Source organism: Heteronotia binoei, chromosome 21 (genome assembly GCF_032191835.1).
Source record: "Heteronotia binoei isolate CCM8104 ecotype False Entrance Well chromosome 21, APGP_CSIRO_Hbin_v1, whole genome shotgun sequence".
NCBI classification, from domain to species: domain Eukaryota; kingdom Metazoa; phylum Chordata; class Lepidosauria; order Squamata; family Gekkonidae; genus Heteronotia; species Heteronotia binoei.
In genome coordinates this window covers 88,533,181-88,556,210 of record NC_083243.1, presented here as the reverse complement: position 1 = coordinate 88,556,210, position 23,030 = coordinate 88,533,181, and the positions used below count along the sequence as shown (strand labels likewise).

The 23,030-nt window shown below is 47.1% G+C and overlaps 1 protein-coding gene across 1 annotated transcript in view; it reads left to right on the top strand.

Annotated features, from left to right (window-relative positions):
• The window catches only part of GALNT16 (polypeptide N-acetylgalactosaminyltransferase 16), a 357,202-nt gene that overhangs the window by 298,243 nt on the left and 35,929 nt on the right, over positions 1 to 23,030 (top strand). Inside the window, exon 11 of the mRNA XM_060262949.1 lies at positions 1,377 to 1,469. Coding sequence (XP_060118932.1) covers positions 1,377 to 1,469 — 93 coding nt within the window. The remainder of the gene's footprint in view (positions 1 to 1,376; positions 1,470 to 23,030) is intronic.

Here is a 23,030-nt window from a genome sequence, read left to right as displayed (position 1 = left end):
GCTCCAGGGTTAGTGACCTGCAGTGACTTTAGTAGGCTCTCCTTCACCCTCCCTCCAAGTTTGGCAAAGTTTGGATTTGGAATGTTGAATTATAGCCCTCCAAAGCAGATGCCCCCAGGAAAGCTCAGCTTCAGCTCTCATAACAATTCTTCATGCTGCAGAATGGGAGCTCCATGATTGGCTTCCAAGGCTGCCAATCTAGCTGCTATGGGTGTTTCTAGGGCTCCCAGAAGTCTACGCACAGTGTTGCTTGGAATTAATTGAATCAACATCAGGCTGTCTGGGAAAACAAACTGCAAAAACAAGCCAAATGAAGCACCAAAGTCCAGACCAGTTCAAAATGAATCACAGATTGGCTCAATTCATGCACGAATTGTAGTTCGTGGTTCAGTTCATGTCCACATCTATCTTCACCAGTAGGGAGTCCTGCATACCCTCTCACAGGCCTTCTGACCCTGCTCCCTTCCGCCTTAGGAGCAAAAGCTGGCAAGTCCTCCGCCAATTTCCCTTTGCCTCATGAAGGGCTTGGCCTACTCTGAGGCTAGCCCCTTTGTAGCTCCTCTATGATCTAAGCTGTTTTGTGGGAAGTGACTGTGACTCATCCATCCCCAAATTTCCTCACTCCTCATTCACCACCACCTTCCAACTGATTGTCAGGCAGGCCAGTTGCCTGCCACCTCACCAGCAGGCATTGCTTTTAAGGCACCATCTGTGTTGCCAATTTGGTGAGTGAATACCAAGGGTGACTCAGAATTGGTTCCCAACATTGTTACATCATCTTTCATGCTCTGTCTGATGTATGTAAATGTCCATGGATTTAGACATGTCTGACTGATTTTAATTTAGCACAAGGAAGCTGTGGTGAGGTACCTCAGGACTGTCATTTTGCTTCAACAAGCTAAAACCTCTGTGGCATCTGGTCTGTAATAACTATGCCCAGTGGAAAAGGTGTCTGTAGGAAGTTCATTCAGCATGCTATACATCACTTTGGATCCAACAAGAATGGAAGGATTTTCTATCTTTGGAGCATGACTTTCTCACCCCCTGCAGCCCAAAAGGCCTCGTAAAATATTGTTCTTTTCTGGGACAGAAACAGCATTGGGGCACTTTTTACTGCAGTGGGACACAAGAAGGTCACATTCCATGTACAGAAAGCCCTCTGTCCATGGAAATGCTCCACTGGATCCTACTGTTTGCCTCTTGTTTGCTGCAGATGGTGTGAGAAACCTTCCATCAGCTAGTTCCTGTTTTTGAGGAGCCTTTCAGAGTTTCCAAGGAGGCCAGACAATGACAGTGGAGATTTCTGTGTGTGACGTACCCTGACTCCATGTGTGCTGCAAGACAGCAGTGTCTTAACAGCACTGTTCTACTTGCAGAAATACCAAGCGTACAGCAGAAGTGTGGATGGATGAGTACAAGCAGTACTACTATGAGGCCCGTCCATCTGCCATTGGAAAGTCATTTGGAAGGTAAGCATCCCAAACCAGATAGTGGACATTCTTGTAAGCTACTGTTGAAAGCCAGTGTGGTGTAATGGTCAGAATGTTAGACTAGAATCTGAGAGAATTGGACAAATCCCTGCTATTCCATGAAACTCACTGGATAACCATGGACTAGTGACTTTGTTTCAACCCAACCTACCCTGCAGGGTTGTTGTGAGGATAAAATGGGAAAGGAAGAATGATGTACGCTACTCTGAGATTTGTGGAGGGAAAGTGAGATAAAAATCTACTAGATGATGAAGGGCTGACAACTTAGACTGCCTCTCACCCAGCTTGCTCCTGGAAGGCAGTAGATTAGTATATGTTTGCTTTTAATTTGTGTTATTTTTAAAAAGAAAGCCATATCCCACTCTTTCCTGTTGGAGTTTATCGTAACCTGAGGTTTTTAAATGTTTGTGTTCTTAAATCTGTTTGTTGTTTATCAGCTGCTAGTAGACTTTTGTTTTACGTCCCTACAATTTTTTGTTGCACTGCTGGTTTCCTTGAGTCCAACAAAAAAAAAGCAGGGTATAAATATTTTAAATGTGAACAAACTTTGGATGATACAGTGAAAAGGACTGGATTCCACAAACCACAAGTGGAAGATGCTTGTGGTGACAGATGTTTCCCTGACCTCTTTCCTTCTGTAGCACCTCAAAAGACAATGTTGGGGGTGGAGAGTCAGTTGGGCCTCATGCCCATCATGTCCCTGTGGGGCTGCAGGGAGGAGAAGAAATTGGGTGAAAGTATCCTCCTCCCTCTTGTGCCAATGGGAAGCTTGCTGTACTGTGTTTCATCCCCCAATGGAAGGAAAGGGGTGGAGACAATTCTGCCCAATTATTGCATCCTTCTGTACTTCACAACATGTTGACCAGGAGGCTTTCTCAGCCTTCAGCATTGGCATTTGTTTCTTAGGAAGCAGCTGGAGGAAGGGGGGAAGAAATACCTCTGTGAATGCATTATGTTCTGAATTCTCTTTGGGTTGGATCCTATAACCATGTTGCCTTTACTGGCAGAACTAGTCTTTGATACTGGAAGTCCTCTGCCAGTGAAACACGCCTTATTTCTCAGAGCAAGGAACCCTCTGATGACAGAAGGCCATTAGAGGAGCATAAGATTCAACACATTATGTTTAGTCATCCTTTTTGCAGTTGGGTTTGATAGCAGACATCTGTGTGTTCTGCTCTTAAATTATTGCCTTCTCTGAATGGATGGGAGCACACATGCTTTGATGTGGAGTGGGAGGGGTTAGGCACCGATAGAGCTCAAAACACTCCCTTATGGGCAATAAAGGAAAAGACCAAATGGCAGAACACAGCAATTCAAAAACAGCAGTCGCTCTCCTGAGACAACAGAGACATCAAGCACAGCATTCACCCTCCTAAGAGATTAATGTGAAATTAACAAACAGGAACTACTAACAGCTGCCCCTCCCCCAATTATCTATGGTAGAGCAAAGCAAACTTCACCCTCTTTGGGGGAACAGACTGCATTTTGCATTTTTATCTCTAGAAAGGATAGATACATAAAGCTGCTATATACAGCTCTATCAAGGTCTAATGTGGTGCATTCCAGGTAGATAGATCCAAGTGGGCAGCCATGTTGGTCTGAAGCAGTAGAACAAAGTAGGAGCAGAAGAACAAAGTTTTATTCAGAACGAAAGCTTACATTCTGAATAAAACTTTGTTGGTCTTAAAGGTGAAACTTGACTCCTACTTTGTTCTGTCAAGGTTATAAAGGGCAGGATTGTCTACTCTGAATGGCAACAGCTCTCCAAGTTTTCAACCAGCAGTGATTCACATCACCCGCTATCTGATACTTTTGACTAGAGATACCAAGGATTGACTCTTGGACCCTCTGCATTCAAAGCAGATGCCCTACCACTGAGCCACAGCTTCTCCCCCAAATGAACTTGTGCACCTATTGAGAGGCTTTTATAAAGTGAAATGGATTGTAGATGCCTGTTGGCAAAGTATTTACCTGGACCAGCAACCAGGAAGACAGGAATGACACCTGAAGGATAGTTCAACCTCACAGCCCTCCTCTACCATCTCCTTTGTTCTCAGAACATCTTAGTAACTGGCAGCCAGAGCCGGATTAACCATTAGGCACACTAGGCACTTGCCTATGAGCCCCAAGTCTTAGGGGCCCCAGTGGTTAAGTGTGCGGACTCTTATCTGGGAGAACCGGGTGTGATTCCCCACTCCTCCACTTGCACCTGCTAGCATGGCCTTGGGTCAGCCATAGCTCTGGCAGAGGTTGTCCTTGAAAGGGCAGCTGCTATGAGAGCCCTCTCCAGCCCCACCCACCTCACAGGGTGTCTGTTGTGTGGGAGGAAGGTAAAGGAGATTGTAAGCCGCTCTGAGACTCTTCGGAGTGGAGGGCGGGATATAAATCCAATATCTTCATCTTCTTCTTCTTATAGCTGGGGTATTTCTTCACCTCTCCCTCCAGCCAAGCTGAGCTCATTGCCGCCCCTGCAACAGTGCCCGGTGGCTTCCTTCCATCTCCGCATGCGTTCCTCTGAGTGTGTGTGTTAAGGGGGGGTGGGGAGGCAGAGGGTAAGCAGGGAGAAAGGGGCGCAGAGCCCAGCCAGAAAGCGGCTCACCGTGACCTGTCCCAGCCAACCTGCCCTGCCCTGGATCCCGCAGCAGCCGCTTCTCCCTCCCTTCCGCTCATAGTTTTAGGCAGCCCCCCTGGTGGAGTGGTATGTATAGGCATTGGCATTTTTTTGGAAAGGCGTGGAGAGGCGGAAAGATGTCTGAGAAGCACTAGGACCCAGCACCTGGCATGGCGAGGGTTAGGGTTCTTTGAGTGCTGTTCTTTGAGCCTCCCTGGAGTGCAATGATTGAGTTGGACTTAAACAATCATGAAAAAGGGCCAGTCTAGCTTGCCTGGTAATATTTCATTAGCAACTGATGGGGCAACAGGAGATGCCAAAATTAGGCATGAAAGGCTGACATTACGAAATAAAAAGTGGGAGGCTCAGGATTTAAAATGCTCAGTCAGTCAGGATTTAAAATGCTCTCCCCCCCCCCATTCATTTGGGAGTAAGCCGTAGTAGGTTTGCTAGTTCCAGTTTAGGAAATTCCTGGAGACTGGGGGCTGTGCCTCGGGCAGGGGGGAGCTAAATGGATCCACCCTTGAAAGTGGCCATTTACTCTGGGTAAATTCTGGAGATCAGTTTTCTTTCCCAGAGAACTCCAGCTCCCTGACAGCGGCCCTAATTCAGCACTGTGACTTTCCCCTCAATCATTACTTACTGTAATATATATACCTTGCCACCTTTCTCCCCAGTGGAGATTCAGACTGGCTCACAATGTTGTTCTCCCCTCCTTCATTTTTATCTTCACAACTTGTGAAGGTAGGTTAAGCTGACAGTGACTCTGGGTCTTAAGCAGGTCTACTCAGAATCCTTCTCTGGTCTGTTCAATGGGACTTACTCCCAGGAAGTCTGACACCATCAATGCATATATTCTCCATGGGAGCTGAAAGCACTGCCTGCCTTTGTGCATTCTTGCCTCCTTTATTTTTATTTACTGCAAGTGTGGTGTGGTGGTTAAGAGTGTCAGGCTAGGTTCTGAGAAGCCTGGGTTTAAATCTCCGCTTTGCCATGGAAGCTCGCTGGGTGATCTTGGCTTGGTCCAGTTACACAGACATTCTCAGCCTAACCTACTTCACAGGCTTGTTGTAAGGATAAAATGGAGAAGAGAAGAATGATGTAAGCTGCTTTGGGTCTCTAGTGAGGAGAAAGATGGGATATAACTTAAGTAAACAGATTATACAAAAATGTGTGAGCTTTTGAGGTTCACTGATGAAGAATTCTGGAGAAAGCTTGAGCAATATTGGGAGTCATTTGGGTTGAACCTAATATAAAGTATAATGTGGCTATTGTTTTTGCATCCTAGATGAGGACTGTCACCTAGTTCAAAAGTTCCCTCCTTCCGTAGTGGATTTCCTTCCTTCCTTGCAGCTCTCAAATATCTGACATTCATGTCTTGTGGCTCTCAAACATCTGACATTTATTCTATGTGGCTATTATGTTAAGCAAGTTTGGCCACCCCTGCTTTATAGTCATTAGTAAAGGTGAAAAAGATAGTCCCCTGTGCAAACACAAGTCGTTTCCAACTCTGGGGTGAGGTTGCTTTCACAACATTTTCAGGGCAAACTTTTTAAACAGGGTGGTTTGCCATTTCCTTCCCCAGTCATCTACACTTTCCCCCCACCAAGCTGGGTACTCATTTTACCAACCTCGGAAGGATGGAAGGCTGAGCCAACCTGGAGCCGGCTACCTGAACCCAGCTTCCTCCAGGATTGAACTCAGGTTGTGAGCAGGGAGCTCAGTCTGCAGTACTGTAGCTTTACCACTCTGCGCCACGGGGCTCTTTATTTCTTCGACTATAGGCAGCAACAGAAAAATCATGCCTCCACTAATCTGTGGTGCCACAACAGTGGAACAATATGTTTCCAAACCACAGATCCTCAGGGATCCTCATAATTTTTGTTATCATGTCCATGGGCAGAGTTTGGATCACAGAAATCATGGATCCATGGCTTCGTGGCAGCACACTAGACCAAAAACTTGGTATTGGACCCTGGATCCACATGGATCCTCATGATTGTTGCTTTGGGCCACCTCAAGCTCACAATCCAATCACATATCATGTCCATGGGCAGAGTTCACACCACAGAAATCGTGGGTCCACAGCTCCGTGGCAGCACCATGGACCAAAAACTTGGTTTTGAACCATGGGTCCTCATGATTGTTGCTTTGGGCCACCCCAGGCTCACCATCCAACCACATATCATGTCCATTTATTTATTTTATTGGATTTATATCCCATGGGCAGAGTTTGCACCACAGAAATCATGGATCCATTGCTTCGTGGCAGCACCCTGTAGCAAAAACTTGATTTTGGACCATGGATCCTCATGATTTTTGCTTTGAACCACCCCAAGCTCACCATCCAGCCACATATCATGTCCATGGACAGAGTTTGCACCACAGAAATCATGGATCCACGGCTTCATGGCAGCACCATAGACCAAAAACTTGGGTTTGAACCACGGATCCTCATGGATCCTCATGATTTTTGCTTTGGACCATCCCAAGCTCACCATTCAGGCACATATCATGTCCATGGGCAGAGTTTGCACCACAGAAATCATGGGTCCACAGCTTCTTGGCAGCACACTAGAGCAAAAAGTTGGGGTTTTACCATGGATCCTCATGATTTTTGCTTTGGATCCCCCCAAGCTCACCATCCAGTCACATATCATGTCCATGGGCAAATACTTGTTCTTGGACCACAGATTCTCATGGATCCTCATGATTTTTGCTTGGGATCCCCCCACGATTTATGTGGTGCAAACTCTGCCCATGGACATGATATGTGATTGGATTGTGAGCTTGGGGTGGCCCAAAGCAAAAATCATGAGGATCCATGAGGATCTGTGGTTCAAAACCAAGTTTTTCCAGTGGTCCCAGGAGTGGGCCAGTACTCATTCATGGGATCTCAGCTCCTCCTCTTCCATTGCAGGGCTTAACAAACTTGACCCGAAGGGGAGGTGCTGGATCCTCAGCAGTCAGTTTTGTTAGCCCTGCAATCCAAGCAGGACGTGCTTTAGAGCCCCCTTGAGGCTCTTTGACCCGAGATAATTTAAAAAAAAGAAAATAAAAGAAAGAAAGAAAGGAAAAGAAGAATACCTGAAGTCAGTGGCAGAAATCACCCAGCAGGGAGATTAGGACGAGCCGCTGTTTTTTCTCCTCAGGGGAAGCGGGGAGGGAAAAATCCCTCCCACGCTTGAACGACGCACCGCAGTAGCCTCTCTGTCGAGGCACGCGTTCGCGCCTAATTGCTCTTCCCGGCCTCTTCCCAGCCCGACGGACGCACGGGGCTGTGGATAGTCTCTCCCAGCCACTCCCAGCAAAGGCACACCAGCAACCCCGGGGGCCTGCAGGGCAGCAAGTCAAAGGGAAGACCAGCTGAGGCCAGGGAAAAAGGGAGAGGACTCGTGTGCTTCACGTTGCCCTCCCGAAGCGCCGTGGACAGTGCGACGGCGCGGTGGTTCCCAGAAGCAGCGGTAAGCTCTATGGGAAGGGGGTGAACCCTTAGGGGATTTCCAGGGGGAGAGGAGATCTGTAGACTCCCAGAGCCCCTCTTGTCGGTGCTGGCAGCTTAAGCCCACAGGGCTGTAAAGGAAGCTGGGATCAGATGTCACTATTCAGCGCCCCCCCCATCCCCTCCCCTCATTCCCTTCTTCCCTCCGGCTTTCCTGTTTGCCCCTGCATCCAGGAGGGGTGACCTCGGCTGGAAGGGGTCCCTGAAAAGGGAAAGGGTGTTTTTAAAAAACCAGTCAGGAGCTGGTGAGGGGGTGGGGAGGGTTTTTTTGGCAGGAATGGAAGCCATTTTACTTATACTACTTGTGTCTTATAGGGCCATTCACTCTAAGATGGCCGCCCCCACTAGATTTTCTATGGGAGCAATGCTGGAGGAGGGCACATGCGAGTTGGAGCTGGCTGATTCACCAGCACAGGAAGAGGGGACAGAAGTGCATCAGGCTGATCTTTCAGCAGATGAAGCTAAGTCTAATCTTCTTTCTTGGATCCAAGAGCTGGTCAAAAAAGAGGTTCAAGTTGCCTCTGTGGCCACCCCAACCCCGTCACTTAAGAGGGCAGCCAAACAGAAACATAGAGAGGTAGATAAGGAAAAGGAAGGGGTTTCCTCCAGGCCTCCCAAGCGCAGTAGGTTAGAATTGCATTCCGCTCCCTCTGATCAAGAAGAAGAGGATTCTGACTTGTCTGAGGGCTCTTCGTCACCTGACTCAGGAGAACTCTCTAAGGAAGAGGAGGGGCCGGCCTCTACTCATTCCAAACTGTTTCCAGCAGACGTGTATCCACGCCTACTGCCAAAAGTGATTAGGACATTGCAGATACAGTATACTCCAAAATCCAAGGATGAGGAGGATGCTGAGTTTCCTGTTGCAATGGAGGATATTATACCCAAGTCAGGTTCAAAACCACTACAGGTCCCGTTGCCCTCTGGGTTTTTCTCAATAATTAGATCTGAGTGGGAACATCCAGCCAAGCCTAAAACGGTGTCGTCAAACTTCTCTAGGTTTTTCTCCTTCATCCCAGAGGCGACCAAGAGGCTTAAGTTGCCAGTAGTTGATGACCCGGTCAACAGCTTGGCTTCTAATTCCATTCTACCGATGGATGCGGATGGGATGCCAAGGGATCCAACGGACAAGCGCATAGAGCAGGCCTTACGTCGCAATTTTGAAGCCTCCGCCAGTGCTCTAAAAGTGTCAGCTACCACGTCTCTCTTCTGTAGGGCTTCGTACATGTGGCTTTCCGACCTAGCTAAGAGAGAGGATCTGCCTAGGGATGTTAAGGACTCACTTAAGAAAATTATGCTAGCCACTGCCTTTGCATCAGATTCGACCCTCGAAGCAGTTCAACTCTCTGCGAGGGCTATGGCCTCTAGCGTTACAGCTAGGCGGAATACCTGGCTCCGTAATTGGGATGCTGATCCCTCAGCCAGAGCAAAAGTGGCTGCAGTTCCCTTTAAAGGGGCCTCGCTCTTCGGGGAAGGTCTAGACAGATATCTCATAGAGGACAGAAATAAGAAAAAAGTCCTGCCCTCCAAGAGACGTGAGAACAGGACGAGGCAGAGGTCCCAGTCCTTTCGTGGAAATAGGAGAGATTCAAGACAAACCTCCTTCAAACAATACAGGCAAAGTGGCAACCAAAGGCCAGAGATGGCAGACCTTCCTTTGGAGGAAAACAAAGTCAACCAATTAAGGGACAGAAGAAGTCCACCTCAGCATGACTGGGTGGTCCCAATGGACCACGATCGGATAGGGGGACGGCTTCAAAGATTCTCCCACGTGTGGCATCAAACGGTTTCGGACAGATGGGTTTTGGACACAGTTACCAACGGTTACTCCCTAGAATTTTCTTCTCCTCCACGTCATCGGTTCCTGGAGGTACAGAGAGCTCAATCTCTCGAGAAACATCGTACACTACTAAGGGCCATCGATCATCTAGTTCAGATAGGAGCCATCGAATCGGTACCGGTGCTGGAGAAGTTTCAAGGTGTTTATTCCGTCTTCTTTGTAGTGCCCAAAAAGAACGGAGATGTTCGGGCGATTCTGGACCTGAAGTGGGTAAACAAGTCAGTCGTTACAAAGAAGTTTCGAACAGAGACTCTGAGGTCCATACTGCTAGCTGTTCAAAGGGGAGACTTCATGGCCTCCATAGATCTGTCGGAGGCCTACCTTCATATCCCTATAGCCAAGGGGCACCGCAGGTTTCTTCGCTTCTCCTACGACGGGCGTCATTACCAGTACAGAGCTCTGCCTTTTGGCTTAAAGTCCTCGCCCAGAGTGTTCACAAAAGTATTAGTCACCCTCGTGGCGGTCCTCCGGCTACAGGGGGTTTCCCTGTTTCCGTATCTGGACGACATTCTGGTCAAGGCCCCGTCGGAGGAGCAGACGAAACTGGACCTAGAGTTGACCATAAGGACCCTCAGATTGCACGGATTCGTAATAAACGTTCAGAAGAGCTGGCTTCAGCCGTCCCAGTCTCTGACACACTTGGGGGTTCAGATCAACTCCAGTCTGGAGAGGGTTTTTCTGACGCCAGAAAGACAGTCAAAGATCTCGCAGCTGATTTTGGAAGTCCAGCAACGGAAGCGGGTCAAGCTGATGTTACTGGCAAAGTTGTTGGGGATGTTGGTGTCGTGTCAGGACATAGTTCAGTGGGCACAGTTCCACACGAGGCCACTCCAGAAATTCCTGTTGCCCTTCCAGAAGCAAATAGGTTCCAAAAGTCCGATTCCACTGACATTACCACCTGGCCTGTTGAAGGATCTCGGATGGTGGCAGGCGCCCGACCGCTTTTCCTGGGGTCAGGAATTGTGGGAACCCAAGAGGGTGGTGTTGACCACAGATGCCAGCCTTTTTGGCTGGGGAGCGCACACGACTGGAGCGGTGACACAGGGTCAGTGGACCGTCCAAGAGGCCAAGGAAAGCATAAATCTTCTGGAGTTGAGAGCCATACGTCTAGCCTTGCTTCAGTGGAGACAAAAGTTAACAGGAGCTCATGTCCTGGTCCAAACAGACAATATGACGGCAAAAGCCTATGTGAATCGTCAGGGAGGCACCAGATACCGAAAACTTCAGGACGAAGCTCAGGTCCTGTTCAGATGGGCAGAAGCCCATCTTCGATCCATCAGAGCCATCCATGTGGCAGGAAGGGACAATGTAGTAGCAGACTGGCTGAGTTGGCAATCCTTGGACCAGTCGGAATGGGCTCTTCATCGCGAGTCGTTTCAAGAGATCTGCCAAAGATTCGGGACCCCGGAAGTGGATCTCTTCGCCTCGGACGACAATCACCAGGTGCCACAGTATTTTTCAAGAACAAGAAGCAGAGGAGCGGCGGCTGTCGATGCTCTGAACTCAGACTGGCCGAGAAAGCTGTTATATGCCTTTCCCCCGTTCCAGATCATCCAGAGATTTCTGCAGAGGGTTTGGGAGCAGAAAGCGGAGGTGATTGCAGTGGCCCCCTTTTGGCCCAGGAGAGCCTGGTTCCAGGACCTTCAAAGTCTGTCAGTACTGGAGCTGTGGCGAATTCCGTTGAGAGGGAATCTTCTAGTTCAAGGCAAACTGCATCATCCACGACCAGAAATGCTGCAGCTCACTGCCTGGAGATTGAGCGGCAACAGTTGATTAGTCTGGGTTATTCAGATAAGGTGGTAGACATCATGTTGTCCTCAAGGAAGAGCTCCACTAACAGGAGCTATAATGTTACCTGGCAGGTTTTTCGTATCTGGTGTGCGAATAAGGGGGAGGACCCGTTGCATGCCTCAGTTTCCGTTGTACTATCCTTTCTGCAGGAGGGGCTAGAAAAAGGCCTTAGCACTAGTACACTGCGGAGGCAAGTGGCCGCCATAGCAGCGGTCAGAGGGTCTAGGAAGGGCAGGTCTATCTCCACACACCCGCATATCAGGAGGTTCCTGAAGGGGGTGTCCCTAGTTAATCCACCGCAGGTGCATAGGTTTCCTTCATGGAATCTGAACACGGTACTAAAAGCGCTTTGCGGCAAGCCTTTTGAACCCATGGCATCGTGTAGTCTCAAGTTGCTGACCTTTAAGGTGGCATTCTTAGTGGGCATCACCTCGGCATGCAGAGTGTTGGAGCTTCAGGCTCTCTCAGTTCATAAGGATCTCTGTGTTTTCCATCAGGACAAAGTCGTGCTTCGCACTGACCCTGCATTCATCCCGAAGGTGAACTCACGCTTTCATAGGGCAGAGGACATCGTGCTGCCTTCCTTTTGCCCCAATTTAGTCCATGAGACAGAGAAGCTGTGGCATTGTCTAGATGTCCGTAGAGCCCTTAGTTTCTATCTAGACAGGACCAAGGGGTTTCGCCAGTCCGACTCTTTGTTTGTTTCCTTTAGGGTTTCAAACAATGGTCGCAAGGTGTCAGCCTCCACCATTAGTAGGTGGATTAGGGGGTGCATCTGTGAGGCTTACAAGGCAAGAGGTTTGGAGCCCCCGACAGGGGTGACAGCTCATTCCCTCAGAGGAACAGCCACGTCAGCAGCCTATAGGGCTTTTCCTTCTTTGGAGGTAGTGTGTAAGGCAGCGACCTGGAAGTCAGTTCACTCCTTTACTAAGCACTATAGGATCGATAAGGCGGCCTCGGCCGAGGCTGCGTTCGGTAGGAAGGTGCTCCAACACGTGGTCTCAGGACAAAGCTGATGTGCCCGCCCAGGGACTCGGCTTTTTTATGTCCCATGAATGAGGACTGGCCCACTCCTGGGACCACTGGAGAACGGAAGATTCTATTCACTTACTGTGAAGTCTTCCTTCTCTGTGGTCCCGGAGTGGTCCAGTCCTACCCCACCCAGTTGTGTGAGGGGGTATGGGCTTTGTCCGGAGACTTCAGAGTTGGAGATGGACACTGTGTTGGTTACTGGGGCCCTCGCTAGAGCCCCTTGTGGAAGGGTTCAGGATAAGCTCTGGAGGGAGGGGACGGTTTTGTTTCCCCAGAGATGTTCTCTCCTATTGTTCTTGGAGTTGTTATTAGGGAGGTAGGATAGCTGGCAGAAGAACTGACTGCTGAGGATCCAGCACCTCCCCTTCGGGTCAAGTTGTTAAGCCCTGCAATGGAAGAGGAGGAGCTGAGATCCCATGAATGAGGACTGGACCACTCCGGGACCACAGAGAAGGAAGACTTCACGGTAAGTGAATAGAATCCTCCGTTTTGATCCATGGTGCTGCCACAAAGCCGTGGACCCACGATTTCTGTGGTGCAAACTCTGCCCATGGACATGATATGTGACTGAATGGTGAGCTTGGGGTGGCCCAGAGCAATAATCATGAAGATCCATGAGGATCTGTGGTTCAAAACCAAGTTTTTGATCCATGGCGCTGCCACAAAGCCATGGACCCATGCTTTCTGTGGTGCAAACTCTGCTCATGGACATGATATGTGATTGGATGGTGAGCTTGGGGTGGCCCAAAGCAAAAATCATGAGGATCCATGAGACTTCGGGGTTCAAAACCAAGTTTTTGGTCCATGGTGCTGCCATGAAGCCATGGATCCACGATTTCTGTGATGCAAACTCTGCCCATGGACATGATACAAGAATTGATGGTGAGCTTGGGGGGATTAAAGCAAAAATCATGAGGATCCATGAGGATCCGTGGTTTGGAAACATGTTCTTCCGCTGTTGTGGCGCCACAGATTCATGGAGGCATGATTTTTCTGTTGCTTCCTATAGTCTATATCCTTATTAAAACGTAGTGCCCAAAACTGAACACAATACTCTAGGTGAGGTCTTACAAGAGCAGAGTAAAGCGATACCATCACTTCACATGATCTGGACACAATACTTCTGTTATTACAGCCCAATATTGCGTTTGCCTTTTTAGCCACCGGTGCCTGCAGGCTGCAGCGGGGTGGGTGCTCCAACTCTTGAAATAATTTGTGAGGGGGCCCCCAAGATTTCAACCTCCTAGGGGCCTCTGCAGGGTTTAATCCGGCACTACTGGCAGCCATGCTTGAACATAAACCATGTATGTCTTGCTAACCTTTCAGAGTTCTTTGAGTCGGTGAACAAACATGTGGACAAGGGTGACCTGGCAAATGTTGTTTATCTAGACTTCCAGACAGGTTTTGATAAAGTTTCTCATCAAGGGCTCCTTCGAAACCTCAGCAGTCATGGGATAAGAGGACAAGTCCTCCTGTGGAGTAAAAACTGGTTAATTCACAGGAAACAGCAAGTGAGTGTTAATGGATAGTTTTCATGGTAGAAAGTGGTAAGCACTGGGGTACCCCAGGACTGGGCACTGGGTCTGGTGCTTTTTAACTTGTTCATGAATGATTTGGAGTTGTGAGTAAGCAGTGAAGTGGTTAAGTTTGCACATAACACAAAAGTTTTTGAGGGTGATGAAAACCAGGGAGGACTGGGAGATGCTCCAGAGGAATCTGTTGAAGCTGGGCTAGTGGGCATCAGCATTGCAAATGAGGTTCAACGTGGGCAAATTCAAAGCAGTGCACATTGCAGCCAAAAATCCTAACTATAAATAAACATAGATGGGGTTTGAACTGGTGGTAACTGACCAGGAAAGAAGTCTTGGAGTCCTGGTAGATAACTAACTGAAAATATTAATTCAGTTTGTGACTGCAATAAAAAAGGGCAAGTGCTATGCTGGAGATTATTAGGAAGGGAACTGAAAACAAATCAGCCAGTGTCATCATGCCCCTTAATCAATCTATGGTGTAGCCTCATTTGGAATATGGTCTAAAGTTCTAGTTTCTGCACCTTTTAAACAATATTATAACATTGGAAAAGTGCAGAAAAGGGCAACTAAAATGGTTAAGGGGATGGAACACCTTCCCTATGAAGAAAGGTTAAAGAGGTTAGTGCTCTTTAGCTTGGAGAAATGACAATTGATGGGTGACATGATAGAGGTTTACAGTGTCATGGGTACTGGGGACCCTGCAGAAGAAGCTGAGCCTGCAGAAGAAACTGTGCCCCTGCCACCTGCACCAGTGCCCCTGCCTCCTGCTGGAGAAGATCCAAGCCCCCCTGCCTCGCCCTCTCGGGTGGCTCGTGTGCGTGACCGCCTTCGTCAGGACCTCAGGGATCGGAGGAGGGCGGCACGCTCACAAGCAAGACGCTCCCTGAGCCCTGAGTTTTGAAAGGATTCTGGCCCTTCTAGGAGTGAGGATGCTTGAGTCTCAGCAGGATCCTGGCTGCCTCTCTGAGCTAGCAATTAGCCCAAATGGGCAACAGAAAGCAGAGGGCTATATAGCTGTGGGCTTTGGGAGGAGGCTTTGTGGAAGCAACTAGTCACTTACCTGACGTTCTAGCAGCCACTTCGGCTTTGACTTCTGGACCCCCTGACTTCGGCTTCTGAACCTCTGACCTGCGATACCTGGACTGTGATTTGGTTTTGGCGCCTTGGACCCTCTTTGCTCACTGGCTACAGACCTTGGACTGCCCCTGGACTTTGCCTGACCCGGCCCCAGCCTGTGACATACAGAGTTATGCAAGGGATACAGAAGGTAGAGCAGGGGTGGGGAACCTCTGTCTTGAGGGCCTTATATGGCCCTCAAGGTCACTTGGTGTGGCCCTTGGGGATCGCTGGACTGAACTGAGCCATGTGGCAGCCTCCCTGGTGCCTGGCTGGCCAGCGAGGATTGTGGGGCCCAGCTGTGCTGTGCAGCAGCTTCTCCGGGGCCAGGCAAAGATCACAGGGCCCAGATGTACTGTGTGGCAGCCTCCTTGGGGCCTGGCTGGCCGACCAGAATTGCTGCAGGGCCTGGAAAAGTTACTGTCACAATTCAGTTTGCACTTGATTATCCCAGATGGTGTGGCCTAATATGCTAATGAGTGTGTGACCTAATATGCTAATATTAGGGGATGTGATCTAATATGCTACTGAATTCCTGCTGGACTTTTTCTACAAAAAAGCCCTGGAGCTATGCATTTGCCTAGGGCAGAGGGCCATGTGTGTGTGTGTGCCAGATTAGGCTCTCCCCACACGACTTCAAATAGAAAAACAATTATTTGCATTAATTTTGCTGGCCTGAATCATTCTCCCTCAGCGGAGCACTGTTTTTTAAATTGATATTTTTTATGGCCCGCAAATGATGTTATAAATATCCATATGGCCCTTGGCAGAAAAAAGGTTCCCCACCGCTTTCTCACAGAACAAAAACTTGTGGTTACTCCATGAAATTAGTGAGCAGTAAGCTTAGAATATATAAAAGGAACTACTTCTTTATCCAAAGAGTAATTAATATGTGGAATTCACTGCTGCAGAAAGTGGTGGCAGCTACAAGCATAGACAGCTTCAAGAGAAGTTTGGATAATTGTTGTTACAACAATTTTATTTTTGTAAGCCGCCCTGAGCCCACTTGCAGGATAGGGTGGGATGTAAATCTAAAAATTAAATTAAATTAAATAAGCATATGGAGCAGAGGTCCATGAGTGGCTATTAACCACAAGGTATAGATAGAACACTCTGTCTAGGGCAGTAATGCTCTGTATTATTGGTGCTGGGAGGGCAACACTGGGAGGGCTTCTGGAGTTCTGGCCCTGCTGGTGGACCTCCTGATGGCACCTGGGTTTTGGCCGCTGTGTGACAAAGAGTGTTGGACTGGATGGGCCATTGACCTGATTCAACATGGCTTCTCTTGTGTTCTTAAGATCTTGTGCCATGTTATCTTATTAATTTTTTGCTGAGTGCCTAGAGAAGAACCTCATACAGCTTGAACTCTTGCAATTCTTCAGTAAGTCAGTTCAATAAGAAATGTATCTTTATATAGTCTAGTTCACTTATTAGGACAGGAGACATGCCACAAAACTGTAGGAAGGCAGATGTTATCCTAGTTTTCAAAAAAGGGAGTAAGGATGACCCAGGAAACCATAGGCTGGTCAGTCTGACCTTTGTCCCAGGGAAGATACTGTTGGCGTATTCGCTCATATGCTCTGCATTTGTGAGGCTTAAGAATAGACAGCACACTGACTTGTGCTATTTACATATATTTACAAATATACAAGTTTATAGTTCTGGTATACACTTTGACAAAGTGCTTCACCAGACACCACGTTTGAGAGCAGAGAAACACTGTACAAGCTTTCCCCCGTTATATATACACAGCTATATACAAGCACCAATTAGCACACAGTGCTGAGTCATCCTGCATAGGCACAAGTACTCTGGACAGAACCGGTATGCACCTGCTAAGGGAAGCTGTCAGGAACTGTCAGAGATCATAAACTGTCATAGATCATGTGTATTAGACTCCAGCCTGAAGTCTTAATAGCAAGCATATGCTGACACTTCCCCTAAGACTCACGCATTGAGTCCCAGCCTTTGTTTCAGAATTATGAATTTGTCCACATTTAAACACTTCATGAACATGTCTGCTACATTTCATCAGAAGAACAGTACTGTAACATAATCAAACCTCTATGTACAGTCTCCCTGGCATTCTGATAATGAATGTTAATGTGTCTACTTCTTGTTTTGACATTCTGTGTATTTGCCAACTGTTGAGCAGCAGTATTGTCACAAAATACACATATAGGTCAGTTACATTGCATGTTCAGGTCTATTAGTAGCTGATATAACCATTCCAGCTGAACAACACAATCACTTAATGCAGAATAGTCTGCTTCACAAGTGCTAGTTGAGACATGTGAGCTCAAAACATCCATTTGTGTTCTTTGTAATGTCTACACCCAAGTAGTGCAAATGCTGCCCAAATGTTTAATCTTAAACAGGTGTTGAGTTGTTTGTATAAGCCATTGCAGCTGCATTTCATCATGGAACAGAAAACATATATCATCCACACAAAAAACCAGACAGCATTTCATTTTCCCAATGGTTTTGCTAAACATACATGGGTCAGCAATTCCTTGTGTGAACCCAAGATCAGTTAAGGCTTTGCTCAGACATTGATTCCACGCTCTTGCACTCTGCTTTAAACCATACAGGGCTTTGTTAAGTTTCAACACAAGGTTCTTGTTAGTGCTTTCAAACCCTGGGATTTACTCCATGTAGAGCTGTTTATCTATTCAGGCGTTTAAATATGCAGTTGTGAAATCAAAATGGTGCACCTGCATCTTATCAATCCCAGCCTTGCACAGTGCTGTTTTTAGTGTATCAGAGTTGACCATAGGGGCAAATACTTCATCATAATCCTGTCCTCCAATCTGGGAAAATCCCCTTGCTAGAAGCCTGGCTTTTCTTTGCAGCCCACCATTCAGTAAGGATTTTAGTTTGAATACCCAGCGGCAACTGATAACGTTTTTGTTAGTAAGTAAATTAGTCAGAGTAAACACTCCATTTTCAGTAAGAGAATCATGTTCTGCTTGCATGGCAGTTTGCCAAGTTTGCCTTTCTGACTCAGGCAAAGTTAACACCTCCTGATAACTCTTCGGCTCTCTCACATATATATGATTTACAGTAGTGGTATCAAACCCAAATCTGACTGGAGGTATACCCTTTGTACTTCTGGTAGACACTCTAGGCACCTGTTGTTCACTCTGTTCACTCTCAGAGGATTGTTGCCTAGGAGACACAATCTCTTGTTTTACACTTTCGGTTTCCTCTGATAAGGGGAGTGCGACCTGTAAAGGCAATTCATTAGCATGCACTCTGTGCCAATTCTGGTCTTCACAAAAATTGGCAGACCTGCTAAAGCTCAGCATTTGATGTTCATTAGCAAACCTGTATGCCTTCATTCCTGTCTGATAGCCTAGGAATAGAAGCTTTTTGGAGCGAGCTCCCCCTTTCCTTCTCTGGTTTAAAGGAACATTCACCCAGGCCTCGGTACCAAAAATTCTTAAATGTCCCAAACTGGGTTTTTTGTTGTACAACACCTTGTAAGGAATGTTATCTATGGACCTAGTCCAAATCCTGTTGCTTATATAGCATGCAGCCTTCAATGTTTCAGCCCAGTAAGTAATAGATAAACCAGCATCAGTAAGCATAGACTGCATCATATCTTGCAAAACTCCCCCCTTTCTTTCAGCCACACCATTCTCTACCTTGTGCTTGCAACCATCTGTTAAATTCAGAAGACATGAATTCACCTCCCATGTCAGTCTGCAAAACACATAATTTACCCAATTGTTTCTGTACCTTGCGTGCTCAATATTTTACTGTTGTGAACACCTGAGATTTCTTTTTGAGCACATACACTCATGAGAATCTGGAAAAATCATGAACTAAGATTAGTGCAAACCTCTTATTAGAGTGGCTTTTGGGGTAAGGTCCTATCACATCTGCATGTACTAAAGCCAACGGTTTTGCAGACACTCTGTCACTTTTCCTGGCAGCTGGGAATGCTTTTGATTTTGTGCGTTTGCACACTTCACAATCAAGAAACTCTGTGCATTCCTTTACTCCCTCATGCCCCACAATAGCAAGTGTTTTGCTTATAGTGTTAAAACTGGCATGCCCCAGCCTTCGGTGGAGCAAATGCACACAATTATCATGAGGTTTGTTGTTAGTTACCACCTGTGCTCCCACAGATAAATTGTCTATAACATAGACATTGTTTTGCAACCTTCCCACAGCAAACACCCGGCTACCCTTCATTTTTTTACAAGAGTTGCTGGCAAAAGTCACAGTAAAACCAGCTTTGTCCAAAGCCAGCACACTTAGTAAATTGTTTTCCAGAGCAGGAACACACAGCACTTCTTTAAAAGTGTGTCGAAGTGCTGGGAATGTGACACTTCCCTGACACTGCACAGCAGAGTTCCTGCCATCAGCTAGACTCACATGTTGTAATGTTGAGGAATGAATGTCATGAACTGTCATTAGCATTAGACTCCAGCCTGAAGTCTTACTAGCAAGCATATGCTGACAGATACTGGAGCAGATTTTAAAGGGATCTAAAGGACAACCTGGTGATCCTTGATCCCTTCCAGTCCGGCTTTCGTCCTGGCCATGGGATGGAGACTGCTTTGGTTGCCCTCACTGATGACCTTAGAAGGCATCTGGATCAAGGCGGGTCAGCGCTGCTATTACTGTTAGACCTTTCGGCAGCGTTTGACGCTGTCGATTACGATCTAATGACCCACCGCCTTGCTGATATAGGAGTTCAGGGGGAAGCCTTACAGAGATTCTCCTCTTTTCTCCGTGATCGGGGACAAAGGGTGGCAATTTGCGAGCAGATCTCCCTGCGGCACTCACTCGAATGTGGTGTGCCGCAGGGAGCCATTCTCTCACCAATGATGTTCAACATCTATATTGCCCAAGGTTTTGGGCTGGGTTGTCACCAGTATGCAGATGACACCCATCATGCAGACACCGCCCCGGAACATCTGATCTGGGCGCTAGAAGCTGTGGCTGGATGGTTGCAGTTAAGCCAGCTGAAGCTTAATCCAGCTAAGATGGAGGTCCTGTACCTGAGCCAAGGGGGGCTAAGATCAAACATCCATCTCCCCACCCTGGATGGTGCTCCTCTTGTGCCATCCCAGAAAGTTAGGAGTCTGGGCGTGACACCTGATGTCTCCCTTTCCATGTTGGCCCAGATCACAGCAGTTGTGTGATCTGTATTTCATCATCTTCGGCAGGTCAAACAGCTAGCATCCTATCTGACCCCCCATGACTTAGCTACAGCGATCCATGCAACGGTCACTTCCAGATTGGACTACTGTAACTCGCTTTACGCAGGCTTGCCCCTGAGGCTGATTCGGAAACTCCAACTGGTGCAAAATGTGGCTGCACAGCTAGTAACTGGACTGCCTTTATGGGCAGGCAGTCGTCTGATGCTGTGCACATTGCACTGGTTACCAATTGAGTACCGAATTCGCTTCAAGGTTTTGGTGTTGACCTTTAAAGCCTTATGCGGCCTGGGACCAACATACTTGTGGGACCGCCTCTTCCCATACAAGCCCTGAAGACTGTTGCAATTGGCCAACCAATACCTTCTGGCCATCCCCGGCCCAAGGGACGTCCTGCTTGCCTTGACCAGGACCAGGGCTTTTTTGGCCCTGGCCCCCACATGGTGGAATCAGCTCCCTGTGGAGATCCAAGCCCAACCAGATTTACTTCCATTTCGTAGGGTCTGCAAGACGGAGCTGTTTCACCAGGCCTTCGGTTAAGGCAGGCGGATGTCCCTTCATTCTACTGCTTATTATCCTCCCCCACAATGGGCTATAAAATTACAACAAGGCGGAATATTTGTTTTACCTGAAATATGTGCCTGCCTGCCTATGTATATTTTTGTAGCTGTATTTTATTGGTATATTATTGAGTTATTACTGTGTTTTTAATTGCTTTATTACGACTGTGATCTGCCCTGAGCCCGTATGGGAAAGGACGGAATATAAATCAACCAAATAAATAAGTCAGCATGGATTTGTCTGCAACAGGTCCTGCCAGACCAACCTTGTTTCCTTCTTTGATTGAATGATGAGATTACTGGAGTGAGGAGATGCTGTTGATGTTGTTTGCCTGGATTTCAGTAAAGCTTTTGACAAGGTTCCCCATGATGTTCTGATGTGTAAACTGGAGGACTGTGGACTGGACTCTAGAATAGTTAGGTGGCTAGGGAACTGGTTGGAGAGCTGCACTCAAAGAGTAGTTGACAATGGCATTTCATCTGAATGGAGGGAGGTGTCCAGTGGGGTGCCACTGAGCTCCGTTCTGGGCCTGGTACTTTTCAATATTTTTATCAATCATCTAAATGAGGGTGTGGAGGGATTGATCATTAAATTTGCAGATGACACCAAATTGGGAGGAGCCATTAACGGCAGAAGATAAAAAATTCAGTGAGATCTGAACACACTGCAAAAGTGGGCAGAAGTGAACAATGTGTGATTTTACAAGGATAAGTGCCAAGTTCTATGTCTGATTAACAAAAATGAGGAACATGCATACTGGATGGGGGAGATACGCTTCTGGGTAGCAATGTGCATGAACAAGATATAGGGGTAAGGGTGGACTGTAAATTAAATATGAGCAGCCAGTGTGATGCAGGAACAAAAAAGACTAATACAATCTTGGGGTGTATCAAAAGAGGCATAATTACAAAATGTAGTCCCGCTCTACGCTGCATTGGTCAGGCTACACCTGGAGTATTGTGTGCAGTTCTGGAAGCCTCACTTCAAAACGGATATGGACAGAATGGAAGTGGGTGCAGAGGTGAGCAATGAGGATGATCAAGGGCCTGGAGACCAAGCCCTATGAGGGAAGGCTGAGAGTCTTGGGAATGTTAGTCTGCAGAAGAGGAGGTTGAGGGGGGGACATGATTGCTCTCTTTAAATATTGGAAGGGCCATCACTTACAAGGGGCAGGGAGCTGTTCCAGTTGGCACCACAGGAGAGGACTCACAATAATGGGTTTAAATTAAGGGTGGGAAGTGTCTTAGGAAAAACTTCTTTACAATAAGAGGTGTTCAACAGTGGAATCAGCTACTGAGAAGGTGGTGAGCTCTCCCTCACTGGCAGTCTTTAAGCAGCAGCCGGACAAACACTTGTTGGGGATGCTCTTGGCTGATCCTGAATGGAGCAGGGGGTTGGACTAGGTGGTCCGTATGATCCTTTCCAACTCTATGATTCTATGATTAATGATGCTTCAAGGCATCACATAAGACCACATCCAATCCTCCACATTGATGGTTTCCTATTTTGTAGTGGCTAAAGGCAGCAAGTAGGAGGGCAACTTCACTGGTGATTGTGTGATGGTTGCTTGGCTATAATTGCCTCCAGTTGTATCCACAGTGAACTTGGCTATTCACCTACTTACAGTCTTAGTCTATTTGCTTGAGTTTTTGTTTGCTATTAAATTCATTAGAAGGAACACCACAGTGGACCAATCAGCTCATACAAAGATGTAGTAAAAAGAGAAGTTACTTAAGTGAGTTACTCTTCAGATATCAAATGAAGCGTTTTAACAGCAGGATGTAAATTAGAATAATTGCAGTTATATCATCTGTGGAAAGAATTCAGAACCATAGGTGGGACAATTCTCTTATTTGTACGGAAGACCACACATAGCTTGAAATTGGCCAGTGTGCTGTGTCCAAGATTATGTATGCAAATTATCTCACAGAATCATGGTGCTGCCCATCCCTACAACTCCTGTCATGTGCACTCTCATGCATACACTCATACACTCCCCAGTAGTCCAAAGTTGTTAGAGTGAAGACAGTCATGTTTATAAAGCACTAAAGCCATTCTTGAGCTGAGGTTCCTGATTTGACTGTTCTTTTGATAAAACATCTGTCTTTGCCAATATTTGACTGGGCATTTTATGGAACAAGAAGGAAGATGCTACTGAAAACAGAATTGTTTCCCAGCTGCTTTAGTGTCTCACAGAAGGTCAGATGATACAGTGCATACCTGGTCAACACATAGTATGAGACAATACTAATAGCAGAATAGAATCATTTTAATAGGTACCAAAGAGGAGACACACAAGCCTGATGGTAACGTTGAAGACCTGATTTGACACACAAGCTAGAGAGTTCATAAATCTGCCCCAAGCGCTGTAAAGAAATTGCATTAAA